Here is a 16,920-nt window from a genome sequence, read left to right on the forward strand (position 1 = left end):
GAGGAAAGACCACGTGAAAAGGCAGCAAGGATGTGGCCATCTGCACGCCAAGAAGAGAGGCCTTAGAAGAATCCAAAATGCCTACCCTGCTTGATCTTGACTTGAGCTTGGACTTCCCGCCTCCAGAACTGCCAGAAAATAAACTTCTATTGTTTAAGCGACCCAGTCCGTTTTATTTTATTATGGATGTCAGCCCTAGCAAATTAATACAGTATTCATATGTAAAAAGTCATGATTTGTGAACTTTACTGTATGTAAGTTGTACAGCAACCAAAAATTAAATAAATAAATTGTTTCCTTCTGTCAAAAGGCCCAACTTATTCCCAGCATATCCATCCTACTCCTCATCACAAACCTGTCTCATAGTTCATCCAACATTTTCTGCACGGCCCATCACTATTTCTGATAGTCTTTTAACGCTACCCTAGCTTCTCCAGCTATAGCACTTAACTCTGTTTTGCAAAAGACAAGAAGAGAGATGGCGGGAGGGTGTGTAATTAGCATGATCTTGTTATTTTGGGCACTTGTGCGAGTTGCTAATTATTAATAGAGTCCCACTTCCAGATCTACCAATAATTTTTCAAACATCCCTGGATGCCTGCCTTCCCTTCCTTGTACTTCTAGTTTCCCTTATGGAAAGTGGTGATAATTACAATTGGCCAGACCTTCAAGGCTGTGAATATTACTGAGATAACATCTTAAAATTGTACAGAAATTGTCCTATTCAAATACAGAAGGTATTATTATTCCCAGGCTAGTAATAAGCATGGTTTCAAATGATAGCTTTCAGAGATCTGCAACCTTAATGAGAACATCATTTCTCCACCCTTGGTACGTTCCTATCTCGCATGGCTATATGTCACCAAAGCAGTATGTCAGAGACAAGAAGACATATACCAATCTCTTGCCAGATGTATAGTCTTTAGGAGTTACTGTTCCCTGATTAAACTTTCCCATTTATATTTTTCCTTCTTTTCTACCTGGAGAACATCTACTCATCTTTTAAAACTCATCCAGAGTGACCTTCTTCTCTAAAGCCTTGTCTGAATGTCTTCTAATCCAATACAAAATAAGCCACTCTTTCCTTGTTCCTGCTTTCCAATGCCAAGGTAGCCTTATGTAGTAATACAATGACAACTACTACGACTGCTACTTACTGCTAACTATAGCTGCCCTTCACTTAGTTTCACCATGTCCCAACCACTGACCTAAATCCCTTATATATATTAAAACTTGAAATCCTGGCTAGGCGCCGTGGCTCATGCCTATAATCGGAGCACTCTGGGAAGCCGAGGTGGGAGAATGGCTCAAGCTCAGGAGTTCAAGACCAGCCTGAGCAAGAGTGAGAACCTCATCTCTACTAAAAATAGAAAAAATTAGCGGGGTGTGGTGGCACCTGTCTGTAGTCCCAGCTATGTGGGAAGCTGGGGCAGGAGGATCGTCTGAGCCTAGAAGTTCGAGATTGCAGTGAGTTATGACGACACCACTAGACTATAGCCAGGGTAGCAGAGCAAGACTGTCTCAAAAACAACAAAAAAAAACCCCTTGAAATCCTGACAGCAACTCAAATATTATTGGTACTAGGAAAAAATAGTTTAAATGAATGCAGCCTTATGTGGCTGACAGTTACGACTCCATGTGATATTTTTTTTTCTGTGCCTGGCTTATTTCACTTAACATAATGACCTCCAGTTCATCCATGTTGCTGCAAATGACAGGACTTCCCTCTTTTTTATAGCTGAATGGTATTCCATTATGTATATATTCTGCCTTTTCTTTATCCTTCATCCATTGATGGACACTTAGATTGATTCCATAACTTGGCTACTATGAATAGTGCTGCAATAAACATGGGGGTGTAGGTACCCCTTTGATATGCTGATTTCCTTTCCTTTGGATAAATACCCAGTAGTGGGATTGCTGGATTGTACGGTAGTTCTCTTTTTAGTTTTTTAAGAAACCTCTACTTTGTTTTCCATAATGGCTGTACTAATTTACATTCCCATCAACACTATATAAGAGTTCCTTTTTCTCCACATTCTTGCCGGCATTTGTTACTTTTTGTCTTTTTGATAATAGCCATTCTAACCTGGCATGTGATAATATCTCATTGTGGTTTTGGTTTGCATTTCCCTGATGCTTAATGACGTTGAACATTTTTTCATATAGTTATTGGCCACTTTGTATGTCTTCTTTTGAGAAATGTCTATTCATGTCCTTTATGTCCTTTGCCCACTTTTTAATGGGATTATTTGGTTTTTTGCTATTGAGTTATTTGAGTTTCTTGTATATTATAGATAATTAGTTCCTTTTCAGATGAAGAGTTTACAAATATTTTCTCCCATTCAGTAGGTTGTTTCTTCACTCTATGGACTATTTCCTTTGCTGTTCAGAAGCGTTTTAGTTTACTGTAGTCTATTTGTCTATTTTTGTCTTTGTTGCCTGTGCTTTTGAAGTCTTAGCTGCAAAATCTTTGCCCAGCTCAATGTCCTGAAGTGTTTCCCCTATGTTTTCTTCTAGTGGTTTTGTAGTTTGGGGTCTTATGTTTAAGTCTTTAATTCATTTTGAGTTTATTTTTGTATATGGTGACAGACAGGGTTCTAGTTTCATTCTTCTGTATATGGATATCCAGGTTTCCTCGCAATATCTATTGAAGAGGGTGTCCTTTCCCTAATATGTGCTCTTAGCACTTCTGTCAAAAATCCGTTGGCTGTAAACACATGGATGTGATTCTGGGTACCTAGCCCATTGGTCTTTGCTTCTGTTTTTATACTGAAATCATGCTGTTTTGTTACTATAGCTTTGTAGTATATTTTGAAGTCAGGTAATGTGATGCCTCTAGCTTTGTTCTTTTTGTTCATGATTGCTTTAGCTATTCGGGGTCTTTTGTGGTTCAGTACAAATTTTAGGATTGTTTTCCTATTTCTGTGAGGAATGTCATTGGTATTTTGATAGAGATTGCATTGAATCTGCAGATTGTTTTGGGTAGTTTGGTCATTTTAACAATATTAATTTTTCTGATCCCTGAGCCTGCGATGTCTGTCCATTTGTTTGTGTCCTCCTCAATTTCTTTCATCAGTGTTTTGTAGTTTTTGTTGTAAAGGTCTTTCACCTCCTTGGCTAAATTTATTCATAGGTATTTTTTGTAGTTATTATAAATAGGATTGCTTTCTTGATTTCTTTTTCAGCTTGTTTGTTATTGGTGTATAGAAATGCTACTTATTTTGAATTTTTATTTGGCTTTCTTTAAGCAAAGCTCATTTGCAAAAGTAAACAAGAAAAATATTACCTACATTACAGAGAGTATTGTGAGGATTAAATGAAGTAATATATGAAATATATTCAGGCCAGTGCCTGGCACATAGAAGTTCTAAGGGAATGCTATTATTACTGCTATTAGAATCGACAGAGGAGAGTAACTGTTAAGTGCATGGACTTTGATACTACACTGATTGGGTCCAAAGCCTAGCACCACTATTGGCTGTGTGATCTTGGATAAGTTACTAATCCTCTTTCAGCCAAACTTTCCCCAGTGTACAAAAATAGAATAATAATAGTATGTATTTCAGATGTTTGTGGTAAGGATAAAATATTCTAAATGATTATACAAGAGTACACTTAGAACATTTAATCCTCACCGCAACTATTTGATATAAATACTATTATACTGTTTTACTTCTAAGTGCTACATATTCATATGTTCTAACTATCTCACTGCACACTGCCTGTCATATAGTATGTAAAAGTGCTTGGCATTATTATTATGATATATTGTTATGATACCTGACATATAATATGCTCAGTATCTGTTGACTATATTAATAAAGAAGTCTAGATGATTTCTAGGTTTTTGTCTTAAGCCTCCAGATAGCCAGCACTTTGAAATAGGTAATATAAGAGGAGAAATACCACAGGATCATACCTTGTTGGCACCACCTTAGGGGTCAGCTGGTTTATCCCAGTGATTATGTTACAAGAAGAAAGATTAGAGCTAGACTGTGAATTATATACCAGGAAGTACAAAGAAGTACCTTGATGAGGGTAGGAAAAAAGACAGTCCAAAGTAGCTAGATTTTAGAGTACTCCATGAGATTTTGTTGGATAGAGGCTTAAAAGGGTAGACTTTGTTTATAAGCAATGAGAAGATATCACCAACTTATATTTAGAAAGTGAGGAAAACAGATCAGTGTTTTATAATGATCACACTTTGAAAACTGTGTTCAGATTATATTATCCATTGTAAGAACCAGAGATCGGAGTCCTGATAGTGAATGTCTTCAATAATACAAGTTGGAGAGATGATGAGGGTCTAGACTTGCAGAGAGGTGAGAAGAGAGAAGAGATGTCAGCTTACCATGAATAAGTGAGGTAGAATCCAGCTGGTAAAGCTGACTGGATGTGTGGGTAATGAATCAAGGCTGCCCTTGAGATATGTGCCTTGGGTGACTGGTTGGAGAGTTGGGAGGATTCTGAGATAGGGAAGACATCTGGTTGACTTGGAGGTGCAGGTGATTTACCTAGGCAGGGAAGTCTAGGAAGCAATTGGCTTTATGAGTCTAAAGTTCAGACAAGAGATCGGGGCTAAAGACATATTTTCCCACAGACTCTATGAAAAGAGAAGAGGTAAAGCAAAAAGTACTCACAAATGCAGTACTAACTAACATTCAGGGAGTGGGTAGAGGAAATGGATGGAGCCAGTGAAAAAGACAGAAGGAGATATTATGAGAAGCAGGGGGAAAACCAAGAGAGAGTAAAGTTACTGAAGCTGAGGAGGTATAGAGGGATTTTTCCAAAAGAAGGAATATTACGTTTCAGGGATATCAAGCAGGCTGAGCACCAAAGAGGTCCCTGATGATCTTTGTCAGAGCACAGTCTGTAAAATGTTGGATCTGGAATCTAGATTGTCTATAGAAGGTCAGGGAAGGAAGAGGAAGCAAGATTATAAAGCCAGCACATGTGAACTGTTGTTTGCAGTAGTTTTTTTGTAAAGGAAAGAAGCCAGTGAAGGCAATGGGTTAAGATGATGCAAGGTTAAGAGAAAGACATATTTTAGGATGAGAAAAACTTGAGAGTAAGATTGAGGAAAGGTATGAAAAAATATCACTGATGTAGTCATAGAAGGTGATTAATAATAATAGCTAACCATTACTGAGTTCATACCATGTGCTAAGTACTTTCTCTAGTAAGTAGTTTCACATACTAACTCATTTAATCCTTATTATCAAGCTGGAGGCAGGGGCTGTTATTATGATCCTCATTTTACAGAGGAGGAAACCGAGGTGCACATAGCTGTAAAGATAAGCTCAATAACTTCCTCAAAGTTACATAGTCAGGACTACAAACAGCAGAGCCAGAAGTTCAAACTTGGGCAATTTAGTTTCAGAGGATATGCTCTTAACCATTAGGCTATACTGACCAGCTCTCTAAAATGCATCTAAGAGCATAAGTAGAGAAGCATGTTTGGCCCAAAAGGTGGTTCTCTGCTTCCTTGGATACAAGGCATGGGAAGATATTCATCAGTTTTGAGGCTGAGAGTGTTTATACCTGATGCCTTGCAACCCCCTCCACCCTGTAAAATAGAATATCTGTGGAGAGAGGGAGTTGAAGAGTCATGACAGCTTGGTAGTAAAGGTCTGGAACAGTCACTGGGATTCTACATTAGAATTAAACAAAAAGACTTCTGAGCAAAACACAATTCTTTGACCTTGAAAAACTTGTGATCTGCTGGAGTGGATGTGACAAGTGCCCCCAATAACTGTAATATGGGGTAATATGTGTGAAGAAACATAATAGACATGGAAAGTTAGTTATATGAGGGTCCACCAAGGAAGATACTGTATTAGTTATATGGGGTAGAAAGATCAAACAGTATCTCAAAGTATGTGTGATATTTGAAAGAGTTTCAACAAGGAATCCAGGGACCATGGTATCGGATTCTTTCCAGCAGACAGTTTGCTGAGAGCAGGACTCAATGAGAAAGTTGTTGACAAGGGCTGCAGGAAACTGGAGTTGAGGGGGACATGGCACAGGGGGAGGAAGAGTTCCTGACCAGGGCAGGCTAGGAGGGCAGAAGTTGAGGGCATTGGACCTCAGTTTTCTAACTAAATAATGGTACCATCTCCCAGATTATCCTCCTTTTCTTCCTCCTCCACTTCTTTTAGTTTCTCCTTATTATTGAGTGCTTAGCAAATGCCTGGCACTTCACTAAGTTCTTTACATTATACATTGAATGCGTTCAATCCTAACCACAGCTCTTGTGAAGATAGCATCATCTCCATTTTACAGGTGACTTAGCTGAGCCTCTGAGAGGTTACTTGCCTAAGGTCTCAGAGCTGGACCATGGTTAAGCCAGAATTCCACCAAGATCTGTTGGATCCTAAATCCTTCCTTCTCATACTGTCTCCCATAATTATGTAATAGCACCTAGCATGTAGGAGATGCCAAAAATCCTAATAAAAGATAATAATAATAACCAATGGATATACAACCATATGTGCTGCTTTAGAGATTTATCAAGATGTTTAAAGAGGACATAACCCAAGGCACTCTTGTGGGAGTGGCAGAAGAGGGAAAAAAAGCCACTTTTTTTACATTGAACTTACTATGTTTCAAGCACTGTTTCAACACTTTATCCAAAGTAACCCGCTTAATCTTCATTACAATCATATTTGTGGGACAGTATTTTTATTCCCATTTTACAGATGAGAAAACTGAGTCACAAAACAATTAACCTAACTGTCTCATGCACAGAACTAGTAAGTGGCAAAGGCAGGATTCAGACCCCAGGGAGTCTAAATCCTGAATCCAGTATTCCATAAGTGGTTATTACATGTTTACCATAGAGCCCACGCTCTTTTTTTTTTTTTTTTAGACAGAGTCTCACTCTGTTGCCCGGGCTAGAGTGCCATGGCATCAGACTAGCTCACAGCAACCTCAGACTCCTAGGCTCAAGCAATCCTTCTGCCTCAGCCTCTCTAGTAGCTGGGACTACAGGCATGCGCCACCATGCCCGGCTAATTTTTTCTATATATATTTTTAGTTGTCCATATAATTTCTTTCTATTTTTAGTAGAGACGGGGTCTTGCTCTTGCTCAGGCTGGTCTCGAACTCCTGAGCTCAAACGATCCACTGGCTTCAGCCTCCCAGAGTGCTAGGATTACAGGCGTGAGCCACCGTGCCCAGCCTTAGAGCCTATGCTCTTAACCGCTACACTATGCTGTCTCTATGAGGGTCAAATCAAGCCAAGCATGGAGGACCTTGTGGACCAAACCAGGGAGAGCAGTCCTTACCCTTTCTGCTTCTCTGCTCTGAGGTCTCTTCCATGCCTCTTACACCAGTGTTCTTTATGACTTTAGGTCTCAGCTAAAAAAGCCATTGTATCACCAAGATCCTTTCACCTACTTGAGATTATAAGATTTATGAGAGCAAGAGCCTATCTGTCCTTTCTGCTTTTGTATCCCAGCACTTGCCAGACACCTGGGATATGGTAAACACATAACAAATACTTATAGAATACATGAAAGAAAGCATCATCAAATCATTCAGGCTTCAGGTATAAGACAAGATGTATACCAGAAATAGGGAAATTTTTGCCCTCATAAATTGTTACCTTAAGAGGAAAAATATTCATAAAACAACCTGAACTCTTGGGCAAAGAGGGTCTTTATCAGGGATTCATAGCATGACAACAAAATAAACAACCAAGAGAAAGATATTTCAGGAATCAATTTGTAGATTACCTAAGCCCAAATTAATTTTGTGCACTGTATGTCTTTTGCTAATGTGTGTTTTTCATGAATGTCCTCAAAATGCTCTAGAACTATGCTTAACAATTACTCTCATGAGTCATTTGACTTCAAAATTGATCTTCAACTTGGAAAAGCCCTTAGCAGCAAACACCAGCACAGAAAGAATTGCAAAGATTTAAGGCTTAATGGGAGGGAGTTTGCTCTGAGTGGGAGTCAGGTACTGAGGAAGAGAACAAAGTTGAATGTGTGAAGAAAGGAGCAGCCAAAAGACACTAAAACAATGCCTGTCTCAGGACTGGCAGAAAAAGGGGCTTCTGAATGAACGTCTCTGAGAGCTCATGGGGAAAGCAGATGTGAGGTGCCTGGGATGCTAAGGACTTGATTTCTACTCACTTTCCTGTTGGTTTGTGTCTCTCAGTGGGCTCAAAGGGCATAGCTGGATAAAGAAGATAAGAACTAAGGCTCTGAAGGAGGTTTTCTAATGTGGGCTCCATGAGGGTCAAGCGTTTTTTTGCACTCACTGTTCTTCCCTAGCATCTACATCTGTTCCCTGCTCAGTAAATACTCAGTGATTGGATGAATGAATGGTGTGTTGCATCTACTTTAGAATCTCAGCTCTCTAGTTTATTAGAAAATATTCCTTAACTTCTCCGAACCAGCTTTCCCTATTAAAAAATGATAAAAATAGTACCTACCTTATAGAAGTGTTGTATGGATTAATGGTTATAACGTAGGTAAAGCATTTAGCAGAATGCTTGGTACATAGAAAGTAATCAACATAAGAACTCGTTGCTGTTATTGTTATAATTATTGGCATTATTAGTAGGGACCTAATGGTTGGGGAATCACCTGCTCTCCCTCGCTCCCAGCCATTCCAGTTTCTTTGAACTAACGTAAAATAGAAGTATGAGAGGTCTTTGACTTTCATGTATTAATATATTGTCCTCAAACAACCTTTGCCTTTCCACATTACATATAGGCATCCTAAGATGTTTTTATGGGGCATTATCCTTCACACTGAGCTACTTAGTGATGATTTTGAGCTAATCTGAAATGGTACTAATGGAATAAAGATTGGGCTCTGTCCTGCAGCAGGGCCTATTCTCACCCCACCTAGGCTAAGTATGAGGTCAAGTCTGAGTCCTTCTTCCTGCCATTGGCCATTTATGGAAGATCTTCTCAAACCCCTGGACAGCCCAGGACTAGAACTTGTTCATTCATCATTCACTCATTAAAAAAAAACGGGTGTCAACTCTTCCATGGTGCCAGGTGTTGTCTACATATCACAGGACCACCACCCAGGGCACATGTGTCTTGGCCTGCACAGGTTCGCTGCCTCCTGGCAAGGAGCTGATGTGCATGACAGAGCTGCTGCCAAGGGGGGGAAAGACAGTCATGAGGACCGTTGGGTGTGGGCAGTCAGCTCAGCCCCCATGTGGCTCATGCTGTGGCAACTGGCAAAGAGAAAAAGTCCTTTCCCCCCTCTCTGCTCCAGGAACCCAATGCAGGCGATCTCTAAGGCTCCCAGCTATTGGAGGCTCCCAACTCTCCGCAGCCTTCTTCAGGCCCTGGGAAACAACAGGAGGTTGGCTGTTGTTTCCACTTCACTGTCAGCTGCCTCCCACTAGAGGCCTCTGGAAACCTATGAAGTTTCTTACCTGTCCTTCCAGGTTGTCTGGGTTCAAAGAGGCAATTTCATAAGAGACACTATAATTAGGGATTTTATAGTTTGTTTTGCTTTGCTATCTGGGAACAGAAACCTCCTCCCTTACAACATGTAATATTTTTTGAGCCCCCACTTTGTATCAGGCACTATGCTGGGCACTTTTTACATGACTTTGTTTAATGCTCACCACAATCTACGTATGAGATTGGTATTCTCTATTTTTTTAAGAAATGAGAAAAGTAATTATCCCATGTTTATTGAAGTAACTAGTAAGATATAAAGCTGGGATGGGATAAGCCTAATGTCTGACATGTCTGTGGAATGTAAAAGAAAAGGGGAAATGGAGATCCGCAGGGGGGTGGTGATGTGTAAAGGGTGAGGGGGGCACGGGGTATTTGTTAAACAATCACATCTGAAGATCAAGTTGAAGTATTGGTCTTCTGAATAGTTCCTACCCAAGGTTAGTGTGTGAAAGGAAGTGTTAGCAAAGAAAGGTCTTGTATTTCCATACAAAATAAGACAATAGAGAAAGAAGGGAGGGGTGGTTCTGTTTGGGGGGAAAAAAGGATTTTAAATGAAGCTGTGAGTATATATATGTGTGTATATACGTGTGTGTGTGTATCTGTACATGCATGTGTATGTGTGTGTGTATAGTGAAAAGTGACACTGAATAATAGAGTGTGAACCCACAGTGCCTGCTCTCATTCACAGGCACTAACTGCAAGAAAATACTAACAACCATGGAGCCACAGGGATGCCATTTATGGATAAAAGCTATTTATGAGAATGAGAAGCCTCAGAGTGGGATTATTGCTCTTGTTAAGTCCCTCTGGGAAGTAAATTAGGTGTTTGAGGGGTGTATTCAGTTCTTTCAGATCTCTACATTACATTTACTGCAACGACAATAATAATAGGCTGCTCTCGGCTTCCAAAGGGGACTTTCTCAACTTCAGGAACTGAGCCCTCCTCTGCGCAAGGTGCTATACTGGGGCTGTTAGGGACACAAAGGCTTGGGGCACACTCTCCTTCTGTTTAAGGAACTTGCAAGCCAGTTGGGGTGACAGAACACCACATATATTGATACATATGTACAAAATACAGTCCAGTATATAGGTGCCAGGTAGGAATATAGCAATTCTATACATGAATTGCGGTTGGGGGGAGGAGTTGTATCTATCTTCAGTTAGATATTCATTCATTCATCTATTCAGTAAATATGCATTGAACATCGTTATGGCCTTCCATATGCCAAACACTTTGAATAAAATGACTAATGAATCAGGATACTCAATTAACACTCTAGTGAAATGGAATTGGAATGATCAGTCTCTGTTGGCAGAGTTGGATTGTACCCTCGTATTATTTCAGCCTCTGGGATAATCTATCTGATGACTCGAAACAAACACTTCTTTGGTAGCTGGGAGTTTTTAGAAGAGAATGTTTCTATGTTAAAATTCACTGAATGTTGTCCAAAATTCAGTACTAGACACTGTCCTTATCAGCATCCTTGTCATATAGAGTTAACCACCTCGACTTCTCCTAATATATGCTTCACAAGGTAATCATCAACATTATACAATTTTAGAGCTGAGAGTGAACTAATCAGTGATCAGTTTTACTAATTTTTAACACAAGATTATTGATTTCCCTTAAAATTCCCTAAACATAATAATAATAATAAATATTCATATCTTGCAAGAATATCAAGAGGTGGTTAGCTATTATTATCTCCATTTGACAGACAAGAAAACTGAGCGTCAGAATGCATAAGTGACCGTAATGGTCTGTGATCACACAAAGCTAGGGCAGAGCTGGGATCTGGGCTCCATACCAGATCCAGCCTCAAACACTCATGCTCTTTTCCACGCATTTATGTTGTTCCCTTGGAGAATAAAGATCCCACAGTCACTTTTAATATTTAAAAAGACATAATAGAGATTGTAATTTTTTAAAAGCAGCCCTTGGTGATGAATACTCAGGTGTCTGTGCAACACTCAGGTTTGCAGTACTGATAATCTGGAGCAAGTTAGAGGCACTGATTAGCAATTAGAAATACCTCTTTAATGAAAATGATTATTTAATAAGTGCTCTTTTAAAGTAAGGGATCACCTTGGTGGGGAACCAGCATTTTATTTCAAGCCTCTCATTTCCAGATGAGGGAACTGAAACCTAAGAAGTTAGGCTAGTTACTCCGTAGAGATGTATTTGGGAGCAGAGGGGGTGAGGTATATTGTAGCAGTTGATAGAAAAATGAGTGGAGGAGTTCACTAATCTTAAATAAATCAATTTAACTACCCAAGATATTTTTGGTGGCTCCAATTCATACTCAAAAGTGCATAGGACACCATCTCTTCTTAAATAGTGAAATGTAATATCAAATGGAGAGTAAATCTTGATGTTGAATTTTATCAGCTTTACTTTAAACAATCCATTGGCATTAAAAAAAATTCTAACCCAAAGGCATCATTATTATTCAAATGTGTGGAAATCAGCAGCTTGCTGAGATAAGAACACAGGTTGTGGAGTTAACTAGCAGCAGAGGTGAGAAGGGCCCACATTTCTTTTTATGATGCCCTGAAGCCTACCTCTGCCAGAAAAAAATATATGACATAAGCTTCTGAAAAGTTAAACAAAAAAGGCAAATAGCTCACAATGGTCTATGTTTGGGTATCAGTCAAACATTGCCAATTACACTGTTAACAACAATTCTGTCTGCTTCTTCCCTTCTGATAATACCTGGTGTTCTCCAAAGGAAGAGTAATTAATTACTATTCAGTGACTAACACTGGGGCTTCTTCAGGAATAGGGCGAGTGTCTTGGCATCTTGGTGTCCCCCAGTGCTTCGGAAAGAAAGCCTGGAACATGTTAAGGGCTCAATAAGTGACTGTCAGATAAAAGGTTGAATGAAAGCATAGATAAATAGCAATTCTATGCAGGAATTGGGGTTGCATCACTTAGCAATGGGGATTCGTTCTGAGAAATGTGTCTAGGTGATTTTCCTGTTGTGCGAACATCACAGAGTGTACTTGCAAAAACCTAGATGGTACAGCCTACCACATACCTAAGCTATAGCCTCTTGATCCTAGGCTACAGATCTGCACAGCATGTTACTGTACTGAATATTCTTGGCAATTGTACCACAATGGTAAGCATTTGTGTATCTAAACATGTCTAAACACAGAAAAAGTACAATAAGAATATGGTATTATAATCTTATGGGACCACCATCCGTACGTGCAGTGTGTCGTTTACAGAAACATCATTACGTAGTACATGACTATGTATCTTCAGAATCGTTAAGAACTGTTACACATCAAAGATATGGAGTTTTATATACATAAAGTTTGGTACCTGTCCTTTAGGAGTGTCTACTCTAATTGGAGACTAGAAATGAATACCTCTATTAAGCGTAAACTGCACGGCATCTTCTGTAAGGGCAATGAAAGTTCAGGAACAGAGTAGAGGAGGAGAGAGGGCTGGGAATAGTCCTTTGGCATGAAGAGGGTGTCGATGGAGGGGAGGGGCAAGAAACCAGGTGTGTGGGTGGTGGTGGAAACTGTGTATGTGTGTGGGGTGTGTTTATCAAACCAAGGGTCAATTGGGTAATGTGAGTTGTGTTGGCCAACTGGCCAGTTTATGAAACATAGAAAAACCAGGCCCAGGAGTTTAGGCTTGATGGAGCAGAGAAATCTTTTCCTCCCCCTTCTCCCTGGAAGCTAAGTATAAATATAAATACATTGTCTCTCACAAAGAGACAACAAACATTGCAACTTAATATGTGTACCACCCAAACCAATTAAGGTCACTTCAGGCCTTTGAAATGCAAACTGTGGGCTTGCTTTCACATTCACTTATTTATTCATTCCACAGAAGTTGGTGGACCTAGTAGAGCTAGAATTTTGTTAGGCACCATGGGGTGGGGGGTGCAAAGATGAATAACACTTGGTCCCTATCCCCCAGGAGTTTATAGCTGAGTGGCGAGACAAACGTGTACACGCCCAAGTCCTTATAATAGGAGGTAAAAATGTAAACACAGGATTGTAGAGGCTCGGTTCCCAGAGATACTACATAGAGGTAGTGCGGAAAATTAGAAAGGTTTTTTAGACGAGTTGGTTTTTTGAATTAGGTTTAATACTGATGGATTAGAACGTTTTCTTTAAGGCACTAGCCAGGGTCAAGAGGCTCTGGAAGTCCTGACTCTGGGGTGGAGTAACCAACAATGGTGATTTGGCTGGAGCGCAAGGTTCCTTAAGCGACGCAGTGGGGAATTTAGCTGGGTATATGCCCAATAACTGTGGCTGGGACCAGGCAGAGGGAAGCCGAGCTGAGACTTTATTCTGCATATCTGGCCTTTGACTTAAGCATCTACTGGTTCCTTTAAAAAATTCTCCTCCTCTTTCCTAAAGAGAGTTTAAGCAGCTGGGGGTGGGGACCATTTCCTAAAGTCAACGTGTAAGTTAAAGGTCTGCAAAGCGGTCCACGGGTGATTTAAATCTCGCACTTGGGGAACCAGAAAAGGACATGTGTGAGAGGCTGGGAAGGGGGAACCCACTTAACAACCACCACCACCTCCAAACGTTACCAGCCCTTGGCGGGACAGTCTGCAGGGCAGACCCGGGAGCGGGGCGCCGGCACCCGCCGGAGCTCAGAGCTCCGAACTGGCGGGCCAGGGGTAGAGGAAGAGAGGAAGGGAGGGAGGGAGGAAGCGCGAGAGGGAGGGAGGAAGAAAGGGAGGGAGGCGGCGTCATGTGATCCGCTTCCCTGCTCCTTTAAGCGTCCACAGGCGGCGGAGCGGCCACAATCACAGCTCCGGGCATTGGGGGAGCCCGAGCCGGCTACGCCGGGGGAATCCGTGCGGGCGCCTTCCGTCCCGGTCCCATCCTCGCCGCGCTCCCGCACCCCTGAAGTTTTGCAGCGCCCAGAAAGGAAGCGAGAGGGGAGGGAGTGTAAGAGGGCAGGGAGCAAAAAAGCACACCCTAAAACATTTATTTCAAGGAGAAAAGAAAAGGCGGGGGGGCGCAAAAATGGCTGGGGCAATTATAGAAAACATGAGCACCAAGAAGCTGTGCATTGTTGGTGGGATTCTGCTCGTGTTCCAAGTCATCGCCTTTCTGGTGGGAGGCTTGATTGGTAAGTGCGAGAGCTGCAAACTTTTCCCCCTTTCTCTCTTTTCGGGCCCCTTCCCTCTTTGCCTCTTGGGCTACTTGTTACAGTATCACTGCCTTGCTTCTATGATCTAATTAGTCCGGCTATTGTGCTTAAGAAAGCAGAGCTCCATGGGGCTCCGTGGGGCACAATCCAGTCTAGTGGCTAAGAGAAAAGGAGGGGAAAAAGTTTTGGCCTAGTTTCAGTATCCACTTGAAAGGCAAGAGGGGGGTGGCGGGGGTGGGAATCTTAAGCATGGCGACGGATCGCGCGAGGAAGCGCTGGGTTACAAAGTTGATTGCTCGCCCCCCCTCTTTTTCCCGCGTTGCCCCCCTTTTCCTCTCTGTTCCCTTCCAATCAGCTCCGGGAGGGCAACGTAATCGACTTTATTAGGAACAACAGAAGAGTCGGGGAACTGCGCCTGGCGCAACCCGGAGCTCTGCTACAAGGCTGTGATCGTTGCATGTGTAAATGCTTTTGGTCGTCTCGGCAAGGGGCTGAGGATTTGCATTTTGGGTCCCGACCTTCGCGCCCTCCGCTCCCTCGCCGCACCCCACCCCGCCCTCCGCCGGGGACAGGTCCGAGCTGTGGGCCGGGAGGTGGGATGGGGTCGGGGGCGGTAGGAGAGCCCTTGGCCAGCGCCGCGGGAAGTTGGAGAGGTTGGAGAGGAAAAGCGTATCCGAAAGGTGTTGCTTTTGGCCTCCTGCCCTCCCGAGAATCTCCCCTCCCCCGCTTTTTAGAGCCTCCCGGGCCGGTGAGTCTGGAGCCCGGGTCTTCCCTTGGCGCCTGGGAGGGCGCCCCCAGCTCCCGCCACAGCCCCCCGCAGGTGACAGCTGCCCCGCGGCCGCGCCCGGACCTGGGAGACCTCCCGTGGCGAGCACCTCTCCGGGACCCCTTGGAGGCAGACAGGTTCCGGGCGAAGGGGTGAAGAAGACCGTCTCACCTAACGTCCACTCGGAAAGCCCCCGTCCTCTCGCTCGCTCCATCTCCATCCATCCTCCCGCGGCTCCGCACACTCGCGCCCCCCACCCCCTTGGGACATCCCGGCACAAACTTCAGCGCCAACTTTGCAGCAGGCGCGGACGGGAGGTTCGGCTTCCTTGCTCCGAGGCTTTGTTAAACTTCGCGGAGCGGGGAGAGTGCACGCAGAGGGCTTTCTCCGCGCGGCCCTTTGCGGGATCCCGCGCGGCGTGGGCTGCGGGCGGCGTCGCAGCGAGAGCTGCACAGGCTTGGGCACCTTGGCGTGTGCCTGGTGTTTTGCCTTTAGACTTGGGTTCGATGGGAACATATTAAAAGGCGAATGGTACTAAATCACTGTAACATCCAAGCTAATTGTTTTAAACAAAGGAAGAGGGGGTGAAGCTTCATCGAGGAGAGAAATTCCTGGAGGAGATTGTGCCTTTCTCTCTGTGTGCATGTATCCGCAAAGCAGAAAGGGGTTCAGAGTTTTCCAGGCACGTATCCTCCATTTGGACCCAAGAGCTTCATCTTTTTATTTCTGGAATCCTCACCCTCAACACACGCGCACGCACACACTCACACACCCACACCTCGGTTTGGCTTTTGTGTTACGAGCTTCTGTTTGGCTTTGTAGAATCTCCATGTTTCCTTGTATTGGATTTTTCCAGGCTCTTAATACCTTCTCTGCTGGGAGCTGAAGGCAGCCTTCCCTGTGCCCTCACAGTGATTATGCAGCGGTTACAATTACACCTCTTGTCTCCCTTGATGAGCAGTTGCAGTTAGATGCCATTGGATCTTGTGTGATTTCAGTGGCAGACCATAATTAAAATTTCTTGCACCTTGTGCTTTCAGAATTAAATTGGCCTATTATCCCTGTCTGACCTTCATCCTCTTTGAGGTTTTTGCACAAGCAGCGAACCATTACACATAGTTTCCTGGTGTTTGTTGGTGTGTTTCTTTTCTTTTTCTAAAGCTGATCTCCTAGCCTGGAAGAGCCCATTATCCATGTTATAGGTTTCCTAGGGCACCTCTGGAACTAGTATAATTTCTGGGATCCTACTACTGAGGAGAAAGTCTGAGGGCTCTCGAGAGTGGCTGCTGGACATAAGAGTTACTGTAAGGTCAAAACACTTGTCTGTTCAAAGCAGGGTTTGTCTGGAGTAAGTGGTGCCAGGTTCCCAGAGAATTTGTTTAGTAACCATACTTGACAACAACCTCAAAAAGTCAGTGGCAGATGCTAACTGTAACTAGATTCCCCTCAATTAATAAACTGCTTTAGTTCCAACTTTCCTTGAAAAAGAAAAATATCTATGTATAACACTTCTTGGGAGGAATTGTATGTATTTACTGCTTAGCTACCCCCTCCTTCAATTGCAAATGTGTGTTTTCAGTTCTGGTCTG

The 16,920-nt window shown here is 42.6% G+C and overlaps 1 protein-coding gene across 1 annotated transcript in view; it reads left to right on the forward strand.

Annotated features, from left to right (window-relative positions):
- The first annotated feature begins 14,157 nt into the window (after nt 1–14,157).
- The window catches only part of WLS (Wnt ligand secretion mediator), a 99,590-nt gene continuing 96,827 nt past the window's right edge, over nt 14,158–16,920 (forward strand). The window contains exon 1 of the mRNA XM_045547773.1: nt 14,158–14,544. Within this exon, the coding sequence (XP_045403729.1) occupies nt 14,439–14,544 (106 nt within the window). The 5' untranslated portion in view covers nt 14,158–14,438. The remainder of the gene's footprint in view (nt 14,545–16,920) is intronic.

This window comes from Lemur catta, chromosome 3 (assembly GCF_020740605.2).
Source record: "Lemur catta isolate mLemCat1 chromosome 3, mLemCat1.pri, whole genome shotgun sequence".
Lineage (NCBI taxonomy): Eukaryota > Metazoa > Chordata > Mammalia > Primates > Lemuridae > Lemur > Lemur catta.